General features: G+C 45.2%; 1 protein-coding gene across 5 annotated transcripts in view; it reads left to right on the forward strand.

Moving 5' to 3' along the window:
* ARAP2 (ArfGAP with RhoGAP domain, ankyrin repeat and PH domain 2) overlaps positions 1-24,208 on the forward strand; it is a 165,651-nt gene that overhangs the window by 21,097 nt on the left and 120,346 nt on the right. For all 5 annotated transcript variants that reach the window (XM_084856963.1, XM_084856964.1, XM_084856962.1 and 2 more), the window contains exons 3-7: positions 3,225-3,295; positions 12,112-12,188; positions 15,873-15,946; positions 20,980-21,330; positions 22,883-22,952. In XM_084856963.1, coding sequence (XP_084713089.1) covers positions 3,225-3,295; positions 12,112-12,188; positions 15,873-15,946; positions 20,980-21,330; positions 22,883-22,952 — 643 coding nt within the window. The remainder of the gene's footprint in view (positions 1-3,224; positions 3,296-12,111; positions 12,189-15,872; positions 15,947-20,979; positions 21,331-22,882; positions 22,953-24,208) is intronic.

The following is a 24,208-nucleotide window of genomic DNA, read 5'->3' on the forward strand; positions in this document are numbered from 1 at the left end:
CAGGAGGTGGCGTCCTTCCATTTTCTTACAAGATTTTTTTGTACTTCTGCAAACCTCAGGGTTCCCCCAAGCCTCTGGTGTGGGGGTGGTGCTATCTTGGCTCCCTAATGTTCCATGCTTGGAGGATGAGCTTGATAACGGTTTATACGATGATTAAAACCTTCCACAGACTTTTGTGCAACCTTTTGCCCCAGTGTTTGTGGTGGGGTAGTAGCCAGCCTTCCTTGCCAGGTGGGACTTCAAAGAAATGAACAGAAAAACCAGTTAGGCACTCATATCCTGTTTTATAATCCTGTTGCCAAGGCTCCAAAGGCCCATTTTTGTAAGGGGTAAAAGCGTACAAGCTGAAGAGTGGTGCTGCCAGGTGTGAGAGAGCCCTGGCCAAGGCGCCCTTTGGGGCCTTGTCTACACTTCTCGGCACTCCCGTCAGTTTATCTCCCCCTCCAATGACTCTCTCTCTCTGCTCTTTCCCCTGGTGCGCACACTCTTTGCTGTTTCTCTCTCCCCCGCTCCCCAGTCACTGTCTGTTCCCCAGGCAGTGGCATCTTTTCTCCTTTTAGAAGAGTTTGGGTATGCTGCAGTTGTACCTGACATCTTGATTTTCCCAGAGTGCCTCTGGGCCCTTGTGGGGCTTCCTAAAGGCCCTCTGGAAAAATGCAAATACCAGGCGTGTCTGCAGTTTTCTCTGCAGTGTGGCTGACATCTTCTGAACGGTGTTCTTTTCCTTCTTAAAGACCTGCATGATGAAAGCATTTGGGGCGCCAGACCTGCGACCAGTGGCACCACTGAAGCTGAATGAGAGCAATTGTTAAGTTCAGAAGCTTTTAATGAATGTCTTCCTTAAATAAACAAGTTCCTTAGGTTTCCTCTGCCCCCTCTAAGCAGCCTGTGTTGCTCCCCATCATAGAAGCTTGCCTTGTTCACGGTCATTTCAGGTTCCGAAGCATAAGAAGGGTGATCGTGATCTAGGTGATCTTGAAAAATCCGCCAGGAGGCAGGCGGAATTTTGGATGGTCAGAGCTGAATGGGTCAGGTGGGAGGAATTTTGAGCCCAACTACTTCTGGGATGGGGGTGGGGGACAGCTGCCGCTGATTTCTTATTCTTTTTAATAGCCAAAGACTTTCCTATTATAAAAGCAATCCCTCATTCTTAAGCGGAAGCAGTCATGCCACAAGTTAAAAAGCCTCTTTTGTTTTTCAAATTTTAAAGTGGGGTGAGCCAACGGTTCCAGGTGGGACAGAGCACATACAGCCTGCACAAGGCCCATGATGCTGATTTGTGGAATGGTTCTACCACCTGTTTCCTCCTGATGCATGAAGCCATCTTAGGCTTGGATGATGGTCTCCCAGCTTCTTGTAGCATGTTCTTGTATTTCTGGAGTGTTAGGAACCTAGGAGGCTGCCTTTTACCGAGTCAGACCAATGAGCTATCTAGCTCTGCTTTGTCTACACTGAGTGCCCACAGCTCTCCAGGGTTTCAGATGGAGTCTTTTCTAGGCCTGCTTGGAGATGCTGGAGATTGCACCAGGGACCTTCTGCATATAAGGCAGAGGTGCAGAACCGCAGGTCAGGGGCCAAATCTGGCCCCTAGGGGTTCCTCAAAAGGCCACGTCCCCTGTCCCCAATCACCAACTATTTGGTGGTTTCCTGGCTTTTTTGCAGTCTCCCCCCCCCCATTTTAAATTGTTGAAAGTCCTCTCCTAAAGCTTAGTTCCTGACAATAAATGCTTTAAGCTAAAATATCCTGCTATTTTTGGTATATGAAGCATGTGCTCTCTAGGATGTTCCTCCCCCAGGTGTTGTGGTTGCTATTTCCCTGGGGCTCCATCCTAAAATGTTACAGATGAGGCTGAAATGGAGAGTAACCAGGTCATCTGTACATGAGTGTTCCTGTATTTCAGGTATTGCCCAGGTGCTCTGAGAAGGAAGCTGCAACCATCCCCCTCTAGCAATGTAAAACACATTACATCCGCTCTTGACTGTGGTAGAAGTGGTTTGAAACCACATTTCTTTTTTAGTTTCCAGGATGTGATTTCTAAGGAGCAAATGTGTGTTCAAACCAGGCCCACCACAGTGACCACACTTGAGCTGTTAGTCCTGCCTTTGTCACAAGACTGGACCTCCAGAGGTTGAGCAGCAAATCGTAGTGGGGCCCATCTATTGAACATTTCTATCTTACCTTTTAAAGAGATAGCATTTTTTATCTTGTGAGTGTTCCGGGGGGGGGGGGGGGGGTTAGCATGGGAAATGTAACTTAGCCACATGACTGAAATGTACATCTGCACTGTGGATAGAACAATAAGAGAAAATGCACAAGTTCGTGGTTTTATCTTTCCCAAAGTGGGACAGCAAGTGCGAACATGTTAGCTCTGGTAATGTTATGGCTGTTTGGGGTTATAAACAAGTTCATGCAAACCATTCTTTTTTTCATCTGAAGTCAGCTTTTCGACTTGTGAATGTTTTTGGAGGCTAATGTAAACCTTAGACCGAAACTGCACATTATGCTAATTACATAGCGTGTAGCTCAGGGTTTTTATTTTAGTGTGAGCGCATACAGCTATTATTCAGATTGGGACCACTGCACTCTGAGAGAGGAAGATTAAATCTCACCTCCGCCGCCCCACAACCTTTGCTTCCTGAAATTCCCCCCACAGCTGCTACAGAGTGCCCAAAGGGACAAATTTAGCTTACTTGCAAGCTAAATTTGACCCTTTTGGTGTACCTTAGCAGCTATGGATGGCATTTCTCCCCCCCGCCCCCTTATTTTTAAAGAATTCTTTTATTAAAAAATTCCAGGTTACTCCAAGTGGGTTGGTGGGGGCCATATGCAGCCTTTGGGCTGCATCTCGTCCAGCCCTGGGCTAAACAAACCAGGCAACCTCTGTCCATGTTTTACTTAGTGGTACACCCAAATGGTATCTTCCTAGCAAGCCAGAATCATAAGCCAAGAACAAACCCTGAATGCTTGCTTGTTCATGGTAAGTCAGAATTCTCAGCAATTCTGGCTTACGGTGACAGTGAGAACCAGTCTCTCTAATCTTGGAACAGCCCTCCATTTTTAATGCATCCTCGCCGAAGATATGTGAAACTTACCATTATTTCAGATAATAATGTTTTCTTCTAACTGGAAATGGGACACTTATCTGCAAAAACAGATAAACAGGATATGCAGGATATGAATGCTCTCCTGAATACTTCTTTCTTCCCTTTTGGTATCTTTACAGCTCTCTACAGGAAAGAAGAAACTTGAATGGTTTAAGCATCCCTTGTACAGAGAGTCACACTACGCAAAGACGTGAGTTGAACTTTGTGACTAATTGCAAATGATGCTGAGTTATCAGAAGGTGTAAGAATTAAAGCAAATCTGATACTGAATTACTTGTTTCAGAAATACAGAGTGATAAGGAGAATGTGAGGAAGGCCATAATAATATATGAAGGAACTTGCATTTCTTGAATTATAACATCCTTACTTGAAAGGTGTAAGTGTTAGCTTTGCTTTATATCAGTTTCCACCTGAGGTCGCAGAACTATTTGAGTTGTGATGGAGAAATAGGGCTGGAGATTCCTTCGAAGGTCTTGTAGAAAGGTGAGCTCATATATCTCTCCCCGGGAAGACGCGTGTGCAGTCACACTGTTGGGATGGCTGATGCGTTTCTTGTGAAGGGGACGTGCTAGTTTTGCTCATATATGAAAACCATGGAAACTGGATGTTTCAGTAACTTGTGCATCTCTGGTGTTACTTTAACACCACAAAGCTGCTTGCAATGTGCTGTTCTAATGCAAGGCTGATTTGAACTTCTCAGTGGCCTTTAATCATTGCCTTCTTTGAGAAATGATTGCTAGTTACATTTGTCCCATATATAAGGCTCTGAGCATCTGTGATGGCAGCAGAGTATGTGTACCACCAAACAAAATATAAAGTGGGCAATAGATGGTGAATTCATATACAGAAGAGGTGGGGATGCATGGGGTAAAGGAAGGGTTCAACACCTTCCCACCCACTTCTTTACTTTCACTCAGCTCCTGCCCCTTGCGTTGTACTTCTGGCATTCTAACATGTGGGTCCATAACTCTGTCACATCTAATTAGACTCCTAAGTAAAGTGTAACTTGGGGCAAAAGCAGGCATTGCTTTAAAGACATACCTAGCAGCTGTGTCTTTCTTTCGTTATGGCTCTAGAGTAGGTGCAGGGCTTCCAGTCCAGATTGGGGCCCTAGTTAAGGGGGAGACTTAACCTTTCCCCTGCTATGGGCCCGATCTGGGTTGGAGCCTCTTTGCCTTCAGTTTCTGTTACAGAACAGTGATCCATTTGTGGTACAAATCAGTATTTTGCAACAGAAATCCCCACACCCCCAGCAGGGGTCCCCTGATCCAGATCAGGCCCATAGTGGGCAGGGTAGGGAGGGTTAAAGCTCCCTAAACCCACACTAGGATCTTAATCTGGATCAGCCCCGCTGCACCTACTCTACAGTAAAAATGAATATGTGGCTGCTGGGTACATCTTTAAAGTGATATCTGTTTTGGCTCACAGGCAGGACAATTGGAGAACGTTTAAGAATGAACAAGAAGAAAAGTGGAGACTTGCATAAGCTGGTGGTGTGTGTGTGTGTGTGTGTGTGAGTACCTTTCCCTGTGTTCATTTCAAAGAACTGGAAGGAATCTCAAAGGCCATCTAGTACAGCTCTTCAACATTTTTATTAATGACTTGGAGGAGGAGGTCCAGGCAATGCTGATCACATTTGCAGATGACACAAAATTGGGCGGGATAGCTAATACTCTAGAAGACAGAAACAAAATTCAAAGTGATCTTGATAGGCTGGAGCACTGGGCAGAAAACAAAAGAATGACATTTAATAGAGATAAATGCCAAGTTCTGCACCTAGGAAAAAGAAACCAAATGCACAGTTACGAGATGGTGGATACTTGGCTCAACAGCACTACAAGCGAGAAGGATCTTGGAATTGTTGTGGATCACAAGCTGAATATGAGCCAACAATGTGATGTGGCTGCAAAAAGGGCCAATGCTCTTTTGGGCTGCATTAATAGAAGTATAGCTTCCAAATCCTGAGAAGTACTAGTTCCCCTCCACTCAGCACTGGTTAGGCCTCCTCTTGAGTACTGTGTCCAGTTCTGGGTGCTGCACTTTAAGAAGGATGCAGACAAACTGGAGGGGGTTCAGAGGAGGGCAACGAAGATGCTCAGGGGACTGGAAACAAAGCCCTATGAGGAGACACTGAAAGTACTGGGCATGTTTAGCCTTGGGAAGAGAAGACTGAGGGAAGATAGGATAGTGCTCTTCAAGTACTTGAAAGGCTGTCACAGAGAGGAAGGCCAGGATCTCTTCTCGATCATCCCAGAGTGCAGGACACAGAATAATGGGCTCAAGTGACAGGAAGCCAGATTCCGGCTGAACATCAGCAAAAACTTCCTGAGTTTTGCTCTAACGTACTGTTAGAGCAATACGACAATGGAATCAATTACCTAGGGAGGTGGTCGGCTCTCCCACACTGGAGGCATTCAAGACGAGGCTGGACAGCCATCTGTCAGGGATGCTCTGACCTGGATTCCTGCATTGAGCTGGGGGTTGGACTCGATGGCCTTGTAGGCCTCTTCCAACCTTACTATTCTATGATTCTATGGACTCCCTGCTAAAGCAGGAAACTGCCTGCCAGTTTTCCCCCTTCACATGCTCATGTACTCCCCAATCCACATGTACACACCTAACATGCTGTGTCCTTACAGTATTTGTCTGTTGCCTTTCCATAAAGTGCTTAAGGCCACTTGAAAATCAACTGTTCAAATAGCATAAAATCAAAACTCAAATCACACCAAAAAAAGACAAATTGCCTCCCCCAGTAGCAATAGCATGATGTGTTTTTTAAAGCCAGCACAGACGTTAAAAAAAAGAAAGTATCCCCAGCAAAATATAGGGAGTGATGGATGCTAGCTGGCCCCCCACAGGAGGCTGTTCCAGGGGGCTCGATTGGGTTCCTGTCCCAAAGGTCTGTACCCCTGCTGTATCTGGTTTCAAAACTGGTTTGCTGTGCATCTTGTGGGCAGATGACCTAAGTCTGAATCCCCCTTGAGTGTGCCTAGCTAGTAATGTAGTTCTTAGGAACCTGGCTGTGGAGTTTCATTTAATAACTGACAGTCCACCTGAGGGAATGGGATTAAGAAGAGTTAACAGTGTTCAACCTACTTCTGTGAAGAGTGATAAACAAAGTTGTTTAACCACTTGGAGTGAACTTTTGCTTGCTCCTACTTAAGACATACCAGCACATGTTCAGACACATTTTGTGCTCTGCAAAATAGCCCTGCTGTCAGCTTTAGGCATTTAAAAACCATGAAACAGCTTCCCTCCTCCCCTCCTCCACTTCTTTGCACCTTGGAAACCATGAGACTGCTTTGAAGGCTGTGTTTTCTTTCTTTTTTTTTCTTTCTGGTTTTTTTTTTCCTTTTGATTCTTTTCATGTTTAGATTTCAAAGCGTTTTGTCTTGAAAAATAATGGCTAGCAACTTTTTCCAGTACTCTTCAAGGAATAATGAGTTTCAATCGACTGGATGTTGAGATTGGGAAGAAAAAGAAAAGTTCTAATGAAAGTCCTGATTGAAAATAACTACAGGCCCTCTTCATTTTCAGGATTCAAGGATGATCTTTGGAATCCTAAGGCAAAAGGTGCAGGCTGTGGTGTCATTGAAAAGCTGTTGTCTGTTCAATGATGCAGTCACAAGGAGATGCCTTGAAAATGCCTGTTAGAATTTATAACCTCACTACCAACCGACCTGGCTTCACACGGGTTAATACAACAAAGCCTCACACACCTGTTAGAGTTGGATACAGTGAAGCCTTTGAACAGAGTTACGCAGCTGCGTTGGACACATTATGCCTTCCCTAGGCACAGCCCCTGCCATGGTGACCCCCAGAGCCCTGTGAGGGAGGGGTCTGTTTCGTTCTTCTTCTCCTGAAGGCTGTCTTGAGCTTCCCTCTCTGTCAGCCATGACTCCCTTCTTCTCTGCTCCTCCTTCTCTCCCCCTCCCACCACATCAACTGCCCATATTCTTCTTCCGTTACCTGGCCAAGCCGCTCCCTTCCCCCAGCCCCTGTTGTATCTATGTCATAATAAATGCCTCACCCGGCTTGGGACCACAATGCCTGATGAAATGCCTCTCCTGACACGAACCTACCCGTGTACTACGCTGAACATCTAAGGTCCTCCTCTGGTTTCCTACTCTGAGGGAAGCTCGGAAGACGGCAACAAGGGAGAAGGCCTTCTTGGTGGTGCCCCCACCCCCCAATTATGGAATGATCTCCTCGATGAAGCCTGCCTGGCACCAACATTGTTATTTTTTTTGGTACCAGGTCAAGATCTTTCTCTTCTTCCAGGCATTTGGCAGCATATGATAAATTTTAATCGATCCTGGATTGTCTTATGGTTATGGCTTGTTTGAAGTTGTTTTAGATATATGTTCTCTTGCGTATATTGTCTGTTTGTGTATATTTTATATACATGGCTTTTAATCTCTGTATACTGTATTTTTAATGTTTTTACTCTTTGTAAACCATCCAGAGAGCTTTGGCTACTGGGTGGTATAGAAAAGTAATAATGAACTAGTAGTAGTAGTAGTAGTGATGATGATGATGATATACATCGAGTATCTGAGGGTGGACAATCATTTCACTATGCCTAAAGCCATCCCAGCTAGATGCCCAACAAATCCTGAAAGTTTCATAACAATCGGATGTACGGTTTTTGAGTCCATTGAGGACATATGGAAAAACATTTCCCTGTATATATAGAAAAAGAGACAAGATGAAAGAGTCCACTGTACAGTGGCTTTCATATAATAATAATAATAATAATAATAATAATAATAATAATAATAATAATAATTCTATACCACCCCATAGCTGAAGCTCTCTGGGAGGTTTACAAAAGTTAAATCATTAAAATACAATATACAAAGTTTAAAAACCCTTTACCTGAAACATACGGACAAACAGCATATAACTAAAAACTGTTTTAAAAATTCAACAATAAAACACCGCTTAAAATAACACTGCTTAAAAATAATATACAAAAGTCAGCAAAAGGAACAAAAGTTCTGAAAAGGTAAGGCCTGTCGGAATAACAGCATCTTCAATGCCTGCTTAAAAACCTTCAAAGAGGTCAGCAGGCGCATTTCAACCAGCAGGTCATTCCACAACTGAGGGGCGGCAAAGGAGAAGACCCTCTTGCGTGTGGCTGCCAGTCTCACATTAGGCAGCCGCAGCAGATAGCCCTTGGAGGACCTTAGGTGGCGGGCTGGGATGTAGGGGAGGAGGCGCTCCCTAAGGCACCTTGGACTGAGACCATGTGAGGCTTTAAAGGTAAGAACCAGCGCTTTATATTTTGCTCGGAAACAAATTGGCAGCCAGTGTAAAGATTTTAAAACTGGTGTAATATGGTCTCCACAGGCTGTCCCAGAGACCAACCTGGCTGCCATAGTTTGTACCAGTTGAAGTTTCCGAACTAAATATAAAGGCAGCCCCAAGCACAGCACGTTGCAGAAATTGAGCGTAGAGGTTACCAGCGCGTGCACCACCATTACCAGGTCCACATGTTCCAGGAATGGGCGTAGCTAGCATATCAGCCGAAGTCGATAACAGGCACGTCTCCTGTGACTCTGTAACCCTTTCACAGCATGGACCTGTGGATTATGCTACTATGGCAGGGAAATGTACATATTGAACCATGAGCGACTGTGTGTTTCCTTTTGGTGAATTATATCCTTAGTAGCAGATGGGGGCTACGTTCTGCGGGCCAGAGAGAGCCTAAAAGAACTTAATGGAGAAAATAGCTCTGAAGAATATGTGCCACTGGTTCCATATATAAAAGCCATCTCTGTGGGGCGTCCTGCTGTTCTTGCAAGGGAGAGGTGTGTGTGTTGCATTGACAAGATGCCTAGAGTGACTATGGCTGCAGCACTGTACACCAGGGATGTAGAATCATTTTCAGCCCACGGGCTGAACTGCGTTTTGGAGAAGCTCTTGGGGCTGTATTGCAGTGGTGGGTGAGGCCAAAGAGAAAGAATGAGATGAAAGAGATGGGGCCAAAGTTCCAACCCCCACCAGCATATTTTATCTTAAAGCTCTTACTGCCAATAATTAAGCCTTCACAGAGGCATTTCTACCTTTTTATATAAAAGAATTATGTTTATATTCCATCTTTTTTTCCTTTTGCAAGGAACCCAAGGTGGCTTACATGGTTCTCCTCCATTTTACCTGCACAACGACCTGGTGAAGTAGGCTAGGCTGAGAGTCAGCGACTGGCCCAAAGTCATCCAGTGAGCTTCATGGCTGAGAGGGGACTAGAACCTGGATCTCCTGAGTCCCAGTCCAACACTCTGGCCACTACACCACACTGGCTTGTTTTGGAATGGGGGGAAAACTGCGCAAAAGCTGGGAAACCACCAAATCATCTGTGGTTGGGAGAAAGGGAACGTGACCATCTGGGGAATCCAGGCGGTTTGGGTTTGGCCCCCAGCCAGGCCAGATTTGGCCCCTGGACTAAGTTTCATTGAATTCTATAGGGTTTACTCTTGAGTAGACATGTAACAAAGCTTGCACTACAGGAAATGCGGGAGGTAATTACCTCTGTGCTGAGACCCATTCTGTTCATTTTCCAGTCCTCTTCAGAGTTTTAAATTTTATTTTGAATCCTCAAGCTTTGTATAGTTTTAAAGGTTGTGGTCCTTATAAAACAACAACTGAATGATTTTTTTTCCATCTCTTAGATTTTGAACCACGTTGTGAGTCTTTATTGACTTAGTGTGGCACATACCTTTAAGGTGCAATCCTATGCATATTTAGACAGAAAAAGTCCCATAACTTCCAGCATCCCCCAGCCAGCACATCTACTTAGAAGTAAGTCCCATTGAGTTCAGTGGGACTTACTCCCAGGTAGGAAGTATAGGATTGCAGCCTGAGATAATGGTGAGCCAATTTCCCCCCGTTATTGATGAGTCAGGATTTCATGACGACTGAGCACACTCAGTCTTCATTGAGCTGTTTTGGGGGTTCTCCCCCCACTTAGGTTTTTAAAAAGATTCGTTTGTACTTCTGCAAACCTTGGGATTCCCCCAAGCCTGATGATTCCTCCTCCTTTGCAGGCATGGTGTCATTTTGTCTCTGTAAGCAACAGCCCTCACAGTCTGAATATCGGGGTGGATCCAGGTCTGCCTTCTGCAGGAAGTCCACTTTTGCCAGCCCGGTTACTTGGCTTAAATCTGGATCCAACCCTGGAAATAGAGGGAATGGTCCCTTGACACATTTGACTTCTTTTTAATGGGAGAAAGTCAAACTGGTCCATGCCTCTCTAGAATGTAGTAAAATTGCACTGAATAGCGTAGACACCTGTAATTCCAAGGAAGTGGAAACACTGAGTTTGAACATAAGCCTTTGCTAAAGTTTTAATTAAGTTAGGCTGCATCCCTGGGGCTTGCTTAGAAGCATGTTCCATTGAAATGAATGCCAAGTAAACTGGATTAGCATTGGGTGGCCATATTTTTTTTCTGAAATGCATATGTTGAAAGGGACTGTTTGCTTACTATGCTTTTTAGTTGGCTTCAACTAAGAGATGATGGCTGCTACCTGAAAATATAACTACTCAGAACAGTTTTGTATACTAGTCTGAAATTTCTTAAGCTGGCAGCATGCATTGCATGTTCATCAGTTTATTGACTGCAAGATTAAATGCTGATTTATATGTGTGAATGAGCCATCAGACATTGAACTCTATTCATGGCAACTCCGATTCAGTATTCCTATCTGAGTCAGTCCACGCATTCAACTACAAGTTACCATGTGTTTGTCAGGGCCTTGTAGGTTATAGCCAGGATTTGCTTAGAAGTAGCCTGGAAGGGTTTGGGCCTATTCAGCCTCTAGAATGTCAGAACCTGTGAGCTTCTCTCTGTCAGTGTTCTCAGAGCAGAGCCAGAGGGAGACACCCAACTCCCTGTCCACCTGCTGGTCTGGCCTTGGCAGGCAGGGAGGCTGGAAGCTGTCCGTGAGAACCAGAGATGGGTGGGGTTTGCAGAAGGGTCGCCCAGGTTGAAGCATCACTGCTGGAGAGCTGAGCAGTGCCGCCCTGTTTAGACAGGGGGGCCTGCTGAAAGGCTAAAGGCCCAAGGCCCTTGTCTGCCAAGGGATTTGGAGGGGGTGTCCTATAGTCACGCCTTCCCTTTTAAGCTGATGCAAAGGCGAAGAGCCTTTGCTAGGAACATCTCGTCTTCATTGCCTGAAGCCTTCTCTGTTTGGATCCATCATCATCTGGGCTTTTGGAGGCACTCTGCCCATGGAGTGGAACTTTGGATTTTTAAGGATTTGCCATGAAAAGTACTGTGGGGCTTTTCATAGACTTGATCTCTTGTTGCTGTGGATTGTGTGTCTGTGTTTTGTAGTCAGCTCAGTGTACGGCAGGCTGGGTTTGATCTACGACTTTTGGACTTCCCTCTGCCGGAACTCATGCAGCATGGAGTTGCTAGTGCGAAAGCAGTGGCGTGGAACTCCTTGCGTGTGTGGGTATGCCCTTCCCTTGATCTTGATGGGCCTTGACCATGTAGCCTGGAGTTATCAACAAAAGATTCAGAGTTGGACTCTCTATGGGCGTGGTTTGTTTAGGCCTTTCAAGAAGTTATCCCTTGATTACTTGATGAGTTCATTCCAGGAATCATTCCCTTTCCATGTCTGGGGCTGGAACCCTGTGAAAGGATTGTCTGGATTAGGTACCCAGGAATCCAGAGTCTCTTCCCTTGTGTTCAGAACCACGGAGAATAAAAACAGGGAAACCACATTGATGAGGATCTCAGTCATGGTAGTAGTGTTAGGTTTGGACTGTTCTGGAATTATATAGAGCCTATAGCTACTGAACATCAGCTATATGATTTCTGAAGAGTGTAACCATTAAGCTTTTGCCGTGGGATTTCCTGCAGTAAAGAAATCTCACTGATTTTGGTGTCTGGTGTCAGATTGCCTGAGTGTGTGTGCTGGAGGGACTGGGAAACTTGACAGTGTTAGAGAAACTGAGTGATACATGTGGATGTCTAAAGCAACCCTTGTTTACTTTTAAAGGAGATCCTGCTGAAGAAAAGGCACCTCCAATATCTCCTTATGGGGAAACCTTCCTTACTAACTGCTCAGAACACACGGTGAGTTGCTATTTACTAGCAAAATATCCGCCATATTGATAAGAGTGGGGCAGGGTAGTGGCGGAAGAGAAGGCTTGTGCATTGAAAGGGTGTAGTGTGTGTGTTAGTGCTCATCAAGATGCATTATATGCCCCGCAGGAACAAAGTTGGTGAGACCTGGGCCACCCAATGTCTGTTTTGCTCTTACTGCAACTGTGTTGCCTAGTGCAGGACTTCAGTTTGTCCCATAAAAGGGAGTGGCATCCATTCACTTTTATGAAATAAAGCAGCCTTCCCCAACCTGGTGCCCTCCAGCTGTTTTGGACTTCAACTCCCATCAGCGGAGGCAGCATGGCCAGTGCTCAGGAATGCTGGGAGTTGCAGCCTCATCTGCTTAGCCACCACCTGTGTTCTGTTTCTTGGTCCCACAAGAGTGTGACTGACTGTTGAGAGAGTGGCATGGAATATCAGTGGTGTGTGTGTGCGTGCGCGAGCAAAATATAATAGTTATTAGGAGGCCTATAAAAAGACATGCCTAGTTTACAGGGTTCAAGAAGACTGCACTCAGGAGGATAGGGGAATAAGGTAACAGAGTTAGGTCTTGTTGAAATGGGTAATTTATATAACCACCTTCACTAAGTGATGAGGCATGCCTCTGTGGCGCCAGGGTTCTTGAACTGGCGACTTCAGCAGCGGGATCCAGGTGCCTTGCTGTCTGCATGGCCTACTGAAGAAGAAAGGTGCCGGTCTCTGGTCTGTTCTTTGCTCTGTTGCAATCCCTCCACTGTGGATGGCCAGAGGATGATATTGGAGCTACCAATTGAGTAGGAATCGGATGGCACAAGGGACTGAGGGTTCCATTTCGTGCTATGAACCTGCTTACTCAACAGTCCGAGCAACTCATCGCTCAGGTACGGACTGATCACAGACTACGCATCTCTGCTCACTTCACCCTGACAGCGCTGAAAAAAATCCCATAAAATAGGAAATGCTTTCTACTATTTTCCTAAACATTCTGTAAGAAAAAATGCATGTTTTATTGAGATTAAATGAAACCCAGTGTCATCCTAGTATGTTGCAAGTTTTATTTGCAGAGTTAACAATAGGGGAACATGAAATGAAACAAAGATGACTCTGCAGACAGTTGGTACTATCTATCTGATGTGTGCGTGTGTATATATGTATGTGTATACCCCTCCCCCCCACACATATATAAATGTATCACATGCAGCATATATCTGTATATACAACATCTCTCTCTCTCTCTCTCTCTCTCTCTCACACACACACACACACACACACACACACGGGATTGCGTTTATACATGTTGTGTGATATATATAAAAATAAATTTGCTGTGTGCTTAGCTGTAGAACTGAATATGGATATTGGGTAAGACATGGAGAACAGAAGGTTTCAGTTTATAGGAGGGATGCCTGGAGAAATGTGTTAATGAGACACTGGAGAATTCAGGGAGGAAGGTAAATCAGCTGGAACTCAAGGCATTTATCTGTATTGAAAAATGAGCTTGGATGTTAGACACTGGGGTGTGATTTCAACTGAGAGCAGTCCTCAGACAGTTTTTTAGGTGACATAAAATCCTTCTGTTTAAGATGCTGCCCTTTTAAGTGGCTTATTTACATGTTTGGGCTGGGTTCTAAAGAGTTACTTCAAATAGGATTTGCCCAGTACGATTTTGGATTTTTTCCCTTCTTCTTTGAAAGCCTAGCCCCTCCTCTGCTATATTATAAACTGCTTTTGAAAGTGCCCGTCAGTTTCAAAAGGCATTTGCCATCTGGTATGGCATAATCCCCAAATCCCACTTGGATGAGCAGAAGTACTTTAGGCAACATTTTGCATTGATTTTATATCTGCATCGATAGGTACTAACGGTGCAATCCTATCTATGTTTACATATAAGTAAGTCCCACTGTGTTCAATGTGTTCCCAGGAAAGGGTGTATAGGATGGCATCCTAAATTATAGTGTCTGCAGCTGTTGAAGGCAATAAGTTCAGTATCCACTGATGATTATAATATTGGAGTGGACCAGCAGAGCTACATTTATGAACAGAGCTTCATGATTTCGAATTGCCTGGACAATCCTGTGGAAAGTTTTTTAAGGGACAAGGTATAAATCCTTAAAATAAATAAAGTGGATATTTCCAACCAGATTACAGCATCTTCAGTTGACTTGGGCAAGAAGGGATAATAGCATCACTTAGCCTGTGCGTGTGTGTCTGTATAAGTGTGTGTGTGTGTGTGTGTGTGTGTCGTGTGTGTTTGTGTGTGTGTGAGAATGGGACTCTCCCACTGGGTGGTGGCTTGCATATCTGCAGGAGTACTTCCTGGGAAACTGTCAACGCTATGAATAGAGAATAGGGAAATGAAGTGCCTAGTCACTGCGGGGTTGAGTAGGTTGATCTAACATCAGGTGGAGACCAGTTCCTCTTCTGTATTTCCTATCATGAACAGGACACCCATTTTTTTCTGTGAAGTGGATGAACTGTACACCCTCAAAACTTCACATGGGACACCAGGAATAGATACAGTATTCCACTCCCACTACTGAATACTTCATGTTAGTCTCTGCTGGGTCAACCGCCGTGGCCTTGAAGTATAGAAGCTCTTTTCTGACTGCCCTTGGCTGGGCCTGCTCCTCACAGTGCATTTCATTTGGTGCTTTATAAGTTTAAAAGATCTAGAAAAATACATCAAATAATAATCTACTTAAATGAACTGGCTGATTTAAAACTTCAGAAATTTGAAAGGCCCAGGTGCATAGAAAGGGTTTCGCCCGGTGTCAAAGAGAAAGCAGCGTGGACATCAGGGGAGACTCCTTGGGGCACTTCAGCCAGGATGGCACACAGTTGGGGTGCGACAACGGAAAAGACCCCCTCCCTCAGCGTTGTGCACTTCAATTCTGATGGGTGGCACTTGGAGAAGGGTTGGTGGATCTGTTTCTGGACTGTACTACTTGCACTGCAAGCGGTGGCGCATGTGATTTTAAATCCAAGCACATTAAACAACATCAGCAATAACAACAAAACTGAGCAAGGCTGGGAGGAGAGTAAACTAGATCCCTTCTCTCAGATGTGGATGTGGGAGTATGTGTATTCTGCAGTTTAGGTCCAAATTTGCAAACTGTGGTTTGTTGAGAGAGGGTGTTGACATCTGCACTGGATAAGAACAGTACTTTTCACAGCCTTCCCCAACCTGGTACCCTCCAGAGGTGTTGGATTACAACTCCCATCATTCTCAGACAGCATGGCCAGTGGCCCAAGGCATCTGGAGGGCACCACATTGGGGAAGGCGGAGCTATGTTGATGCACTTAGGTAAGGAAACGGGTCTAAATGCTCATATTTCATCGAACAGAAATTGTATAATATTGACAGAATTATGCACTCGTTTTTTAGGGTGCAATCCTAAGCATGTTTAGACAGAAAAAAGCTCTACGACTCCTAGCATTCCCAGCCAACATGGCTGACTGGGGAATACTGGGAGCTGTAGGCCTTTTTTTGGTCTAAAGATGCATAGGAATGCGTTCGAGTACTTTGCACAAGTAGGACATATCAGAAAGCTCATTTAACACTCGTGTGCCCAAGGTGAGACTGATGGGCAATTGTGACATCAAGATTGTGGCAATGATATTAAACTCTTCTAGTTCTTTGGAAATGATATACATTTTTGGCATCTCTTTTTCCAGGACGTCTCTGGCACCCGGGAGGAGAACAGAGAAGAAAAATGCACTCAAGGGGGCAGCCTTGTGAGAAAAACACGGTATTGAATTAGAATTCTTAACTATACATACCTAACACTCATCTATTGATTTCACTAACATGAATTAGAATGTGTGGTTCAAAATCAGGATTCCAGGTTTTTTTTAATTGAAGGATTGTGTCTTGTTTGCCAACTGTACGAATGTTTGACAGTGCATCGTGTTTGTCTATGTCAGGGGTGGGCAACTTGTGTCCCCTCCAGATGTTTTAAGCCTGCACCTCACATCATGCCTCACCATTGGCTATGCTGGCTAGGCCTGATGGGAGTTGTAGGCCAAAACACACCTGGGCCACAAGTTGTGCATCCCCGGCCTATGGGAATACCTGCAGGACCCATTCTGTGGATCCAACAGGATACAATACTTACGCATACCTGCACTCCTCCTCCATTTTTCTAGAGTGTCCTGTTCTGGACCAAGCAGAAGCCCATGGGGCTCAGTGCCAGACAGCAAAGTGACAGGGCAGCAGGGAGTCAAGGCAGGGCGTTGCAGCACCCAGGAGAGCTCCTGGCGAGCAACCTGCTTACAAGAAGTCTGAGACCAAACTGAGGCCTTTTATGCTACAGTCCCAGGCTCCACCCTTTCCTAAAGAATCAAAGCTTTAAAGGGACAGGCCTCTGACCTGTAGCCTAGCAGTCTTCCGTCTCTCCAAGAACTCATGCCAGGCTCTTGTAGAAAGGGGTGTTGGTCTGGTGCTGGAGCTAGGCTCAGGGGTCTGTGGCAGCTCAGGGGTCTTTGGCAGCTCTGCAGTGGTGCTCAGACCCGGAGTTTCTTCTGTTGGCACTACTGGCTCTTTGGCCTCGGAGTCCATGTCGCTGCTCGGTCATGACACCGAGGTCCCATTCAGAAAGTTCAGCTATTCATGTATTTACAACATTTGTATGCGGCTCCACATCTAAACAGATTCTAGAGTGGTGAAGAACAAGAGATAAAATGAACAAAAGATAAAAAGAATGAAACATGATATTAAAATTATTCTTTAAAAAACAGAGTGCCAATAAAACCGAGGCTGGTTACCCAAGAAAGGCTTCCTGGAAAAGAGTTGTTTTCTGGAGGCGCCAGAAACAGCCTAGTGTTGGTGCCTTTCTGACCTCCAGAGGCAGGGAGTTCCATAGGAAGGGAGCCACCACACTGAAGGCTCTTCTCCGGGTGGACTCCAGTCGGGCCACAGGACCCTGTAAAACTACCAGGAGCCTGCCCTCTGATGACCTCAGTGACTGGGTGGGCTGGTAAGGGAGAAGATGCTCTCTCTCAATATTGTCAGGATTGCAAATTGCTGGTGTGCTAGGCATCGTCACAGGGGTTTAAGCAACTTCTGACACATGGCTCTGGCTGTATGGAGAACCAATGTGGGCCACTGAGTTACCCATGGCTGGTGCCTCATTCAGATTAGCCCAGAGTGTAGATGTGGAACGGCATCTGAGTGCCTGAGCCCAATATTAAAGAGTCCAGTCTGTTTCAACCTAAGGGACTAAACGTTTCTCTCTGGTGTATATGTGGCAATAACAATGTGCCGTTTCCTTGTCATTAGAAAAGTGGTCCAGTGGAGTAGAGGTCATAGTGCAGTGGTACAGCATATGCTTTGCATACAGTGAGTCCTAATTCATGAGGAATGATTTGGGCAACCTGTGCTTGAGCCTTTGGAGCAGAGGTGCAGAACCTCAGTCTTTGGGCCAAATTGTGCCCACTTCAGGTCCAGATCCAGCCCTCCGGGGTTCCTGAAATGGCCACCCTCCCTTCCCCTGGCCATGCTCCTTTCCCCCCAGCTACCAATCGCTAGATGCTTTCCTGGCCTTTGTGCACTTTATTCCCCCCGTTCTAAAAAAGTTGAAATGCCTCTCCTAAGGCTTAGTTACTGGCACCAAGCTAAAAAATTCTGGTATTTTTGGCCTCACCCCTTTTGTCTTTGGCCCCACCCACCACTGGAGTGTGGCCCCCTTGAACTTCTCCCAAATGGAATTCGGCTCTCGGGCTGAAAGAGGTTCAACCCCTCTGCTCTAGACAGTTGCTGCCAATCTGTTATGCCCCCACTGGAGCAGTCCTCCTCAGAGGAAGAGCTAGAGGTGCCAGAAGCACAGGGCATCCCAGACCAAGGACTGCCACAGATCCATGGGAGCCTGAGCTGTCAGGGGAAGTGGTTGCAGGGCCATCCCTGTCAGGAGAAAGGGACCCCTGAGCCCCGGGAGCATCATTGCCTCAAGTGACAGGCTAGCAGGGCTCCTATGTGAAGGAGTGCTCGCCTCCAGAAAAGGTCTTTTAAGGAGAAAGTGACTCCTCGGGAGTAGGGCTCTGGAAAGGGAGCTCTGATTACTGCAGCTGAGTTCTGGGTGGAATCCAGCAGGCTTTGGGCTTAAAAGCCTTCACTAGAAGCCCAGCCAGTGTTGGAACAACTTGGTCCATCCCTCCTCTGTTGTGTACCTTGCCTCCTGAACCATGCCCTGTGATTGATGCTCTGTTTCCTGACCCTTTGGACTGCCTAACAACCTTGCTTCTGGACTGCGTAACATACTTGACTGATTTACTGTGTTTGACCTCTTGTTTGTTATCGTGACCACTCCTGCTGTTGCCTGATCTTCTTGCCTGCCTGCCTGCCTGCCTGCCTGCCTGTGTACTGTCTTCTGCCTGGATTTAGACCACCTCTGTTGTAGCCTGAACCCCACTGGATTACCACCTGTAGGCTTGAAAGTTTCCTGACTTCACTGTAGTCAGAGTTTGCTACAGTCAAAGCAGGACACAATCAGAGGAGATGATACTGAGCTAGATAGATCAGTTACTTGACTTGGTATGAGACAGCTTCATATGTTCAAGCAAGGATTAGGGGCTGGCTCTGATATTACTGTTTTCTTCTTCCTTACTTCTTCGTTGTATGTAGTGAAGCAGGGATCAAATGGCCCAGGACACATTCTTTAATGACAAGAGTAAGCATTATTACATGTGCATACACATAGTGTGTCACAAGTTACATTATGTGCACAATGTGGGGCATATGCATTAACATCCCCTTTGCCTTATCCATCTCTCTTCTCCCTTCCTGAGCTGCCTAAAGTGTGAGCTTTCAACATTTTTTGAAGCTTCAAAATTTTCTGCACGTCTTCACCATTCAACCTTTGGCTTAAAACAAAAATGAGCAAAATCAGTGTGGTAGATCTCTAGTAACAAGCCTTATACTACCGTATTCTTATATAAGATGGAATGGTCCTGTGAAAATTGTGCAGCAGAAAGACCAGCTCTGAGGAACCCTTCTAGCTGTATATTTCAGATTAATATCTTCCTATTGCAAAGACAATAAATAAATAAAACAAACACCAGTCCTTTTGAGCACATGTATGGAGTTGTAATTTCTATTGAACACAGTGGGACCTTTGTTAGAGTAAATATGTTTAGGAGCAGCTGTGTTTACCAGATGAAAAGTGGGGAAAAGTTACTTTTCATTTGACCCTATTGCTTAAAAAAAAAAAAGAATATGCAGAAGCAGCAGCTAAAGTCAAGGTAAGGTTTGTCCAGTACTGTCTAGTACTGGATGTCTAGTTCTGTAATCCTGATAGTCTAATGTTGACACAGGGCAAACTGGACATGATGCGAAATATGTCATTTGAAGTTGCATGACATTTTTTCTTTTTAAAACCTGAATAGCTGCTGTAGAGGGCCCTAATTTTTTTATGGGGAGGGGGTACCATAGTACATGGTGCTTTAACCTTTTCCGCCCCTGCCACGGTCATGATGAAAATCACTGCCCCTCCTTCAAAGCACCAATGAAAGAGAGCTTCCATTAGTGCTCATGAGAGCTTCCTCCACAGGTAGTAGCAGCATTGAGGTGAGTGTTTTTGTCAAGACTGTGATGGAAGAGCAGTTGGTTAACCTTCCCCATTGCTGTGGTGCTGACAAAACTTTCCCTCCATGTTGATTAACAGTAAAAAATAAATACCCTCCCCGCAAGCCTGCAACTTCAAGTGATGAAGTGCCATGTCTAGCTTGGCTGTAAGAAGTAGTTGCTTTTGAATTATTAACAAGTGGAACAAAATCTTACCATGCAGAATACTTCTGTTCAGTAGACATTCTGTTCAGGGGCATTCCATTCTCTCCCCTGACCCCGGGCACCCTGTGCCCACTGACATGCACAGTCCTCACTGGGGTGTTTTGAGCCCTCCTCCATTTTATTTTTTACTCTCAATTTGGTTTTTTTTTTAATACTGTGGATGGGTGAACACTGGTGCCCAATCCAAGCTGCATTAACATATTGGATTTCTTCACTGATTTCTATGGGCAGTTCTTACTTCTGACCCTAGGAACATTTAGAACTAGCTTCTTAGTGTGAACTAGGGAAAGACCTATTCCAGCCTTCCCCATCCTGCATCCCTCCAGATGTTTTGGACTTCAACTCCCAGATTTCCTGACCATCAGCTATGCTAGGTGGGGGTAATGGGAGTTCAAGTCCAAAACATCTGGAGGGTACCTAACCTATCTGGGGAAGCCTAACCTATCCAGACAATGTGATTGTTTTATCTATGTCTTTTTAATATCTGTTTCTCTCTCCATTCTCCTTCTCCAGTGACTCCATTACATTTCCGCCTCTCACCTGGTTGTCAGTTTTCTCCCTGCTCAGTCAGTCAATATTCTGTGCCATTTTTTTTCATAGCTTCAAAATTTCTGGAAATTTTACATCTTTAGGAAGGCTAGAATCAGATATAGAAGGAATGATATCCAGTAGGTCTTAAGTTAGATTTCCTTTCCTCCAGTCTATGGGGCCAATGTAGTAAATGATTATTTGGCATTATGCAGTATTATGGGTAAATTTTCCATAATTTGAAGTTAGCAGTATTTTGTAAACTGTTCTGCACAATTAATGTTTTCAAAATCTAAAAAAAGTATGGTGGATCTCAGCTGGTCATATAGCCTTTGGCTGTTTACGGCACATGTACAGGATGTTTTGCTATTTTATATGCCAGTTGTTTATAATTAAATTGTGATGCCCAGTGGCAGAAGAGCAAGATTGATTGAGTGAAGTAACATTACTTTTTATACTTGCTTCTTTCAGAGCTCTTAATAATAATCAAAACCAGACAATTTCAGAAGATGTAGTGAGCAGTAAATCGGTGTCCCAAGAGGATAAATCCATCTCGCTAAACAGATTTGCTGGTGAATCTGAATATTCCTCTGTAAAAGAATGTGCTCGGTATGCACGAAGAGGAAAGTATAAGACAACATCAAAAAGCCTCAGTGGGTTCAGAAGTGGGAATCTGGACCTCAGTGCTAAAGAGCAGATGTATGGCAGCGGTGAAGAATTGGCCAATAGCTCCAAAGACTCAATCACACCCTATGCCTGCTTTTATGGACCAGCAACAAAGAAGGTTAAAGAAGGATGGCTGGATAAGCTCTCTCCTCAGGGGTATGTTACAGAAGAGTGCAACGTTGCTCAATATATAACATGTAAATGTTTGGTGGCTGGTCCTGTCCGCATTCAGATGCAATGATAAGCCAGGGTTCCAGAGAATCATGGTGTATAGTTTGTGAGCAATGTGTTTGTGCATGCTGACTGGTCGCTGCCACTTGGCTCCTCCCCCAAGTGGGAGTGGCTAAGCAAACCATGGAGGCTGTCTGGTTTGTTTATCATAACATCCAAACCAGGAACTCTGGCTTGACTCTCCCCAAACAAGCCAGAGTCATAAGCCAACAACAAACCATGGCTTATGACTCTGGCTTATTTGCGGAGAGCGTCAAGCCAGTGTTCCTGGTTTGGATGTTATGATAAACAAATCAGACAGGCTCCATGGTTTGCTTAACCACTCCCACTTGAGGGAGGAGCCAAGTGGGAGTGACCAGGCAGCATGCACAAACACATTGCTCACAATAAACAAACCATGGATGGAGGATCCGTGGTTGGTTTAGCTGCTTCCACTTGCAGAAGGAGCCATGCGGGAGCAATTTGACTGAGTGCACCAGCATGCTGCTGGATCACCATAAACCAGGTTTCCCGGAACACTGGCTTATCATGATATGCCACCCGGAGCACTATTGACCATTCGTCCACAAATATAGTAAAAGTGGTGGACTAATAGTGTAATGCTATGCATGCTTGCTTTGAATTAAGTCCCACTTTACTCAGTGGAGCCTACTCTCAGGAAAGCTTGCCTAGGAATGCAGCCTGATTATCTACAGCTTTGTATGCCACTGAATACCAGTTGCTGGAGAACATAAGTGGGACGGAGCAGTTGCACTCGTGTTCTGTTTGTGGGCATCCCAGAGGCATCGATTGGTTACTGTCGGAATGGAATGCCGGATGACATATTTATTTATTTAATTAATTAATTACATTTATATCCCACCTTTCTTCCCTCATGAAACTCAAGGTGGCTACATGTCGTTCCCAGGTGGTCTCCCCTCCAAGCACTGACCAGACCCAAACCTGCTTAGCTTTAGCAAGGTGGCTGCCTCATGTGCCTCCGGACCAGACTATGCCCTGGGACATAGGCCTTTGGGCTCATCCCCTCCACATCTATTAACAGTAAAAATAAGCAAACAAACCAAAAAAGCCTGCAACTTCAACCGATGTGCTTAGTGCCATGTCTAGTTTGGCCGTAACAAGTGGTGGTTTTAGAATTATTGACAAGTGGAACCCTGTCACAAAATCTTGCGGTGTGGAATACTGTTCAGTAGACATTCTGTTTGGGGGCATTCCATCCCGCCCCCGCCCCCCCCCCCATATTCTGTTTATTTTCTCCAACAGTCAATCAGCATTTTGTGCACACTGAACATGCTCAGCCCCCAGTTGGCTGTTTTGAGGCTCTCCCTCCCTCCTCATCCCCCCCCCCACTCAGCTTGTTTTTTTTTTTCTTTTTTTCTTTTTGAGCGTCTCATCCAGCAGGGCTCTTTTTTTTATGTTCTTCACTTCGTTTTTGATTTTGTTTTTCAAAGAACCTTTTTTTCCCCCTTGCACGCAGAAAACACATGTTTCAGAAACGTTGGGTAAAATTTGACGGAGACAGCATTTCTTATTACAATAATGACAAGGTAAGTTTGCATTCATTGAATGATTTCTACTCAGCTATCTGAGTAGACCTATTAGCATGTACTTAGTTGCAGCTTACTGGTTATGCATGCACTTCGGTAGGTGGGAGGGCAAGTTGCACGTAGTCCAGACTTGCTTTATTTCCATTGCAGGTCTAAGGAAGCACTTACAATGGACGGCAAGTCTTTCTACTCAAGATTGTTTGGTTAAAATACTTACATCCAACAGCTTGAGGTGGCTAATAATGTTAGCCTGTCATCACAAAACCAGAAACACATATGTTAATAAAAATAGTTATAAATGGCAGCACTAAAATACAATCCCAGCCTATAGTGCAGGGTGCATAACCGCAGACCCAGGGGCCAAATCCAGCCTCCTGGTGCTGCAGTCTGGACCACTGGGGTTCCCACAGGCCACACCCCTTGTCCTGACCCCACCCCCTTTCCCCCAGCAACCAATCACTTGGTGGTTTCTTGGCTTTTGTATAGGTTTTTCCCCATTCTAAAAGGTTGCAATGCCTCTCCTATGGCTTAGGTACTGTCAGTAAGAGCTGTAAGCTTCAGTATGCTGGCCTTTTGTGTGTGTGTATTTTCTCCCTGTCCCTCTTGGCATTGGCCCTGCTGCATTGCTGGAATGTGGTCCCTGAGAGCTTCTCCAAAATGGAATTTGGCCTCAGGCTGAAAAAGGTTCAGTATATCAAGAATGAATCTGAGCACGTGGAGATGTCTGGCAGCACAGATTTGGAATCAGAATGGGAACAGCAAGAACAGAGGGAGGCACCGTCCCTAGTCAGTCCAGATACAGTGAGACTTTCTTCCCAAGACCTGGACATACAGATGGCCCAGCCTGAATGGCTTCCCCATTCCTCCACCCTGAGAACTCAAGTTTCGGAGGGAGAGGAGGAGGAGGGCAAAGGGCATGACTTGAGGGATGCTAGGGTCTGTCGCAGGGCGAAGTGGGAAAAGTTAGGGGCAGGGCTCAGATGCTCCACCAGGCTGGCCACTCATGGAAGCCAACGTAGGAGGGAGCCACTCTAAGGGAGGGGCATCCTTGTGAAGCAAACTGGCTGTGAAATTCATGCCCAGATTGCTGGCAACTTCTCTAACTTCCACTTCATATCCTGTATTGATATTCGTAGATGTGTGGATTGGCTGGTTCTATGCAGTCTGAGCGTTTCCTAGAATCTGCATTTGTAAAGAAGTGAGTCGTTTACTAATAAAGTTTACTAATAAAGTAGTATTGGCCTGAAGCTTTGTTT

This window comes from Heloderma suspectum, chromosome 5 (assembly GCF_057233095.1).
Source record: "Heloderma suspectum isolate Gila_16-S chromosome 5, 16-S_ref, whole genome shotgun sequence".
In the NCBI taxonomy this organism is placed as follows: Eukaryota; Metazoa; Chordata; class Lepidosauria; order Squamata; family Helodermatidae; genus Heloderma; species Heloderma suspectum.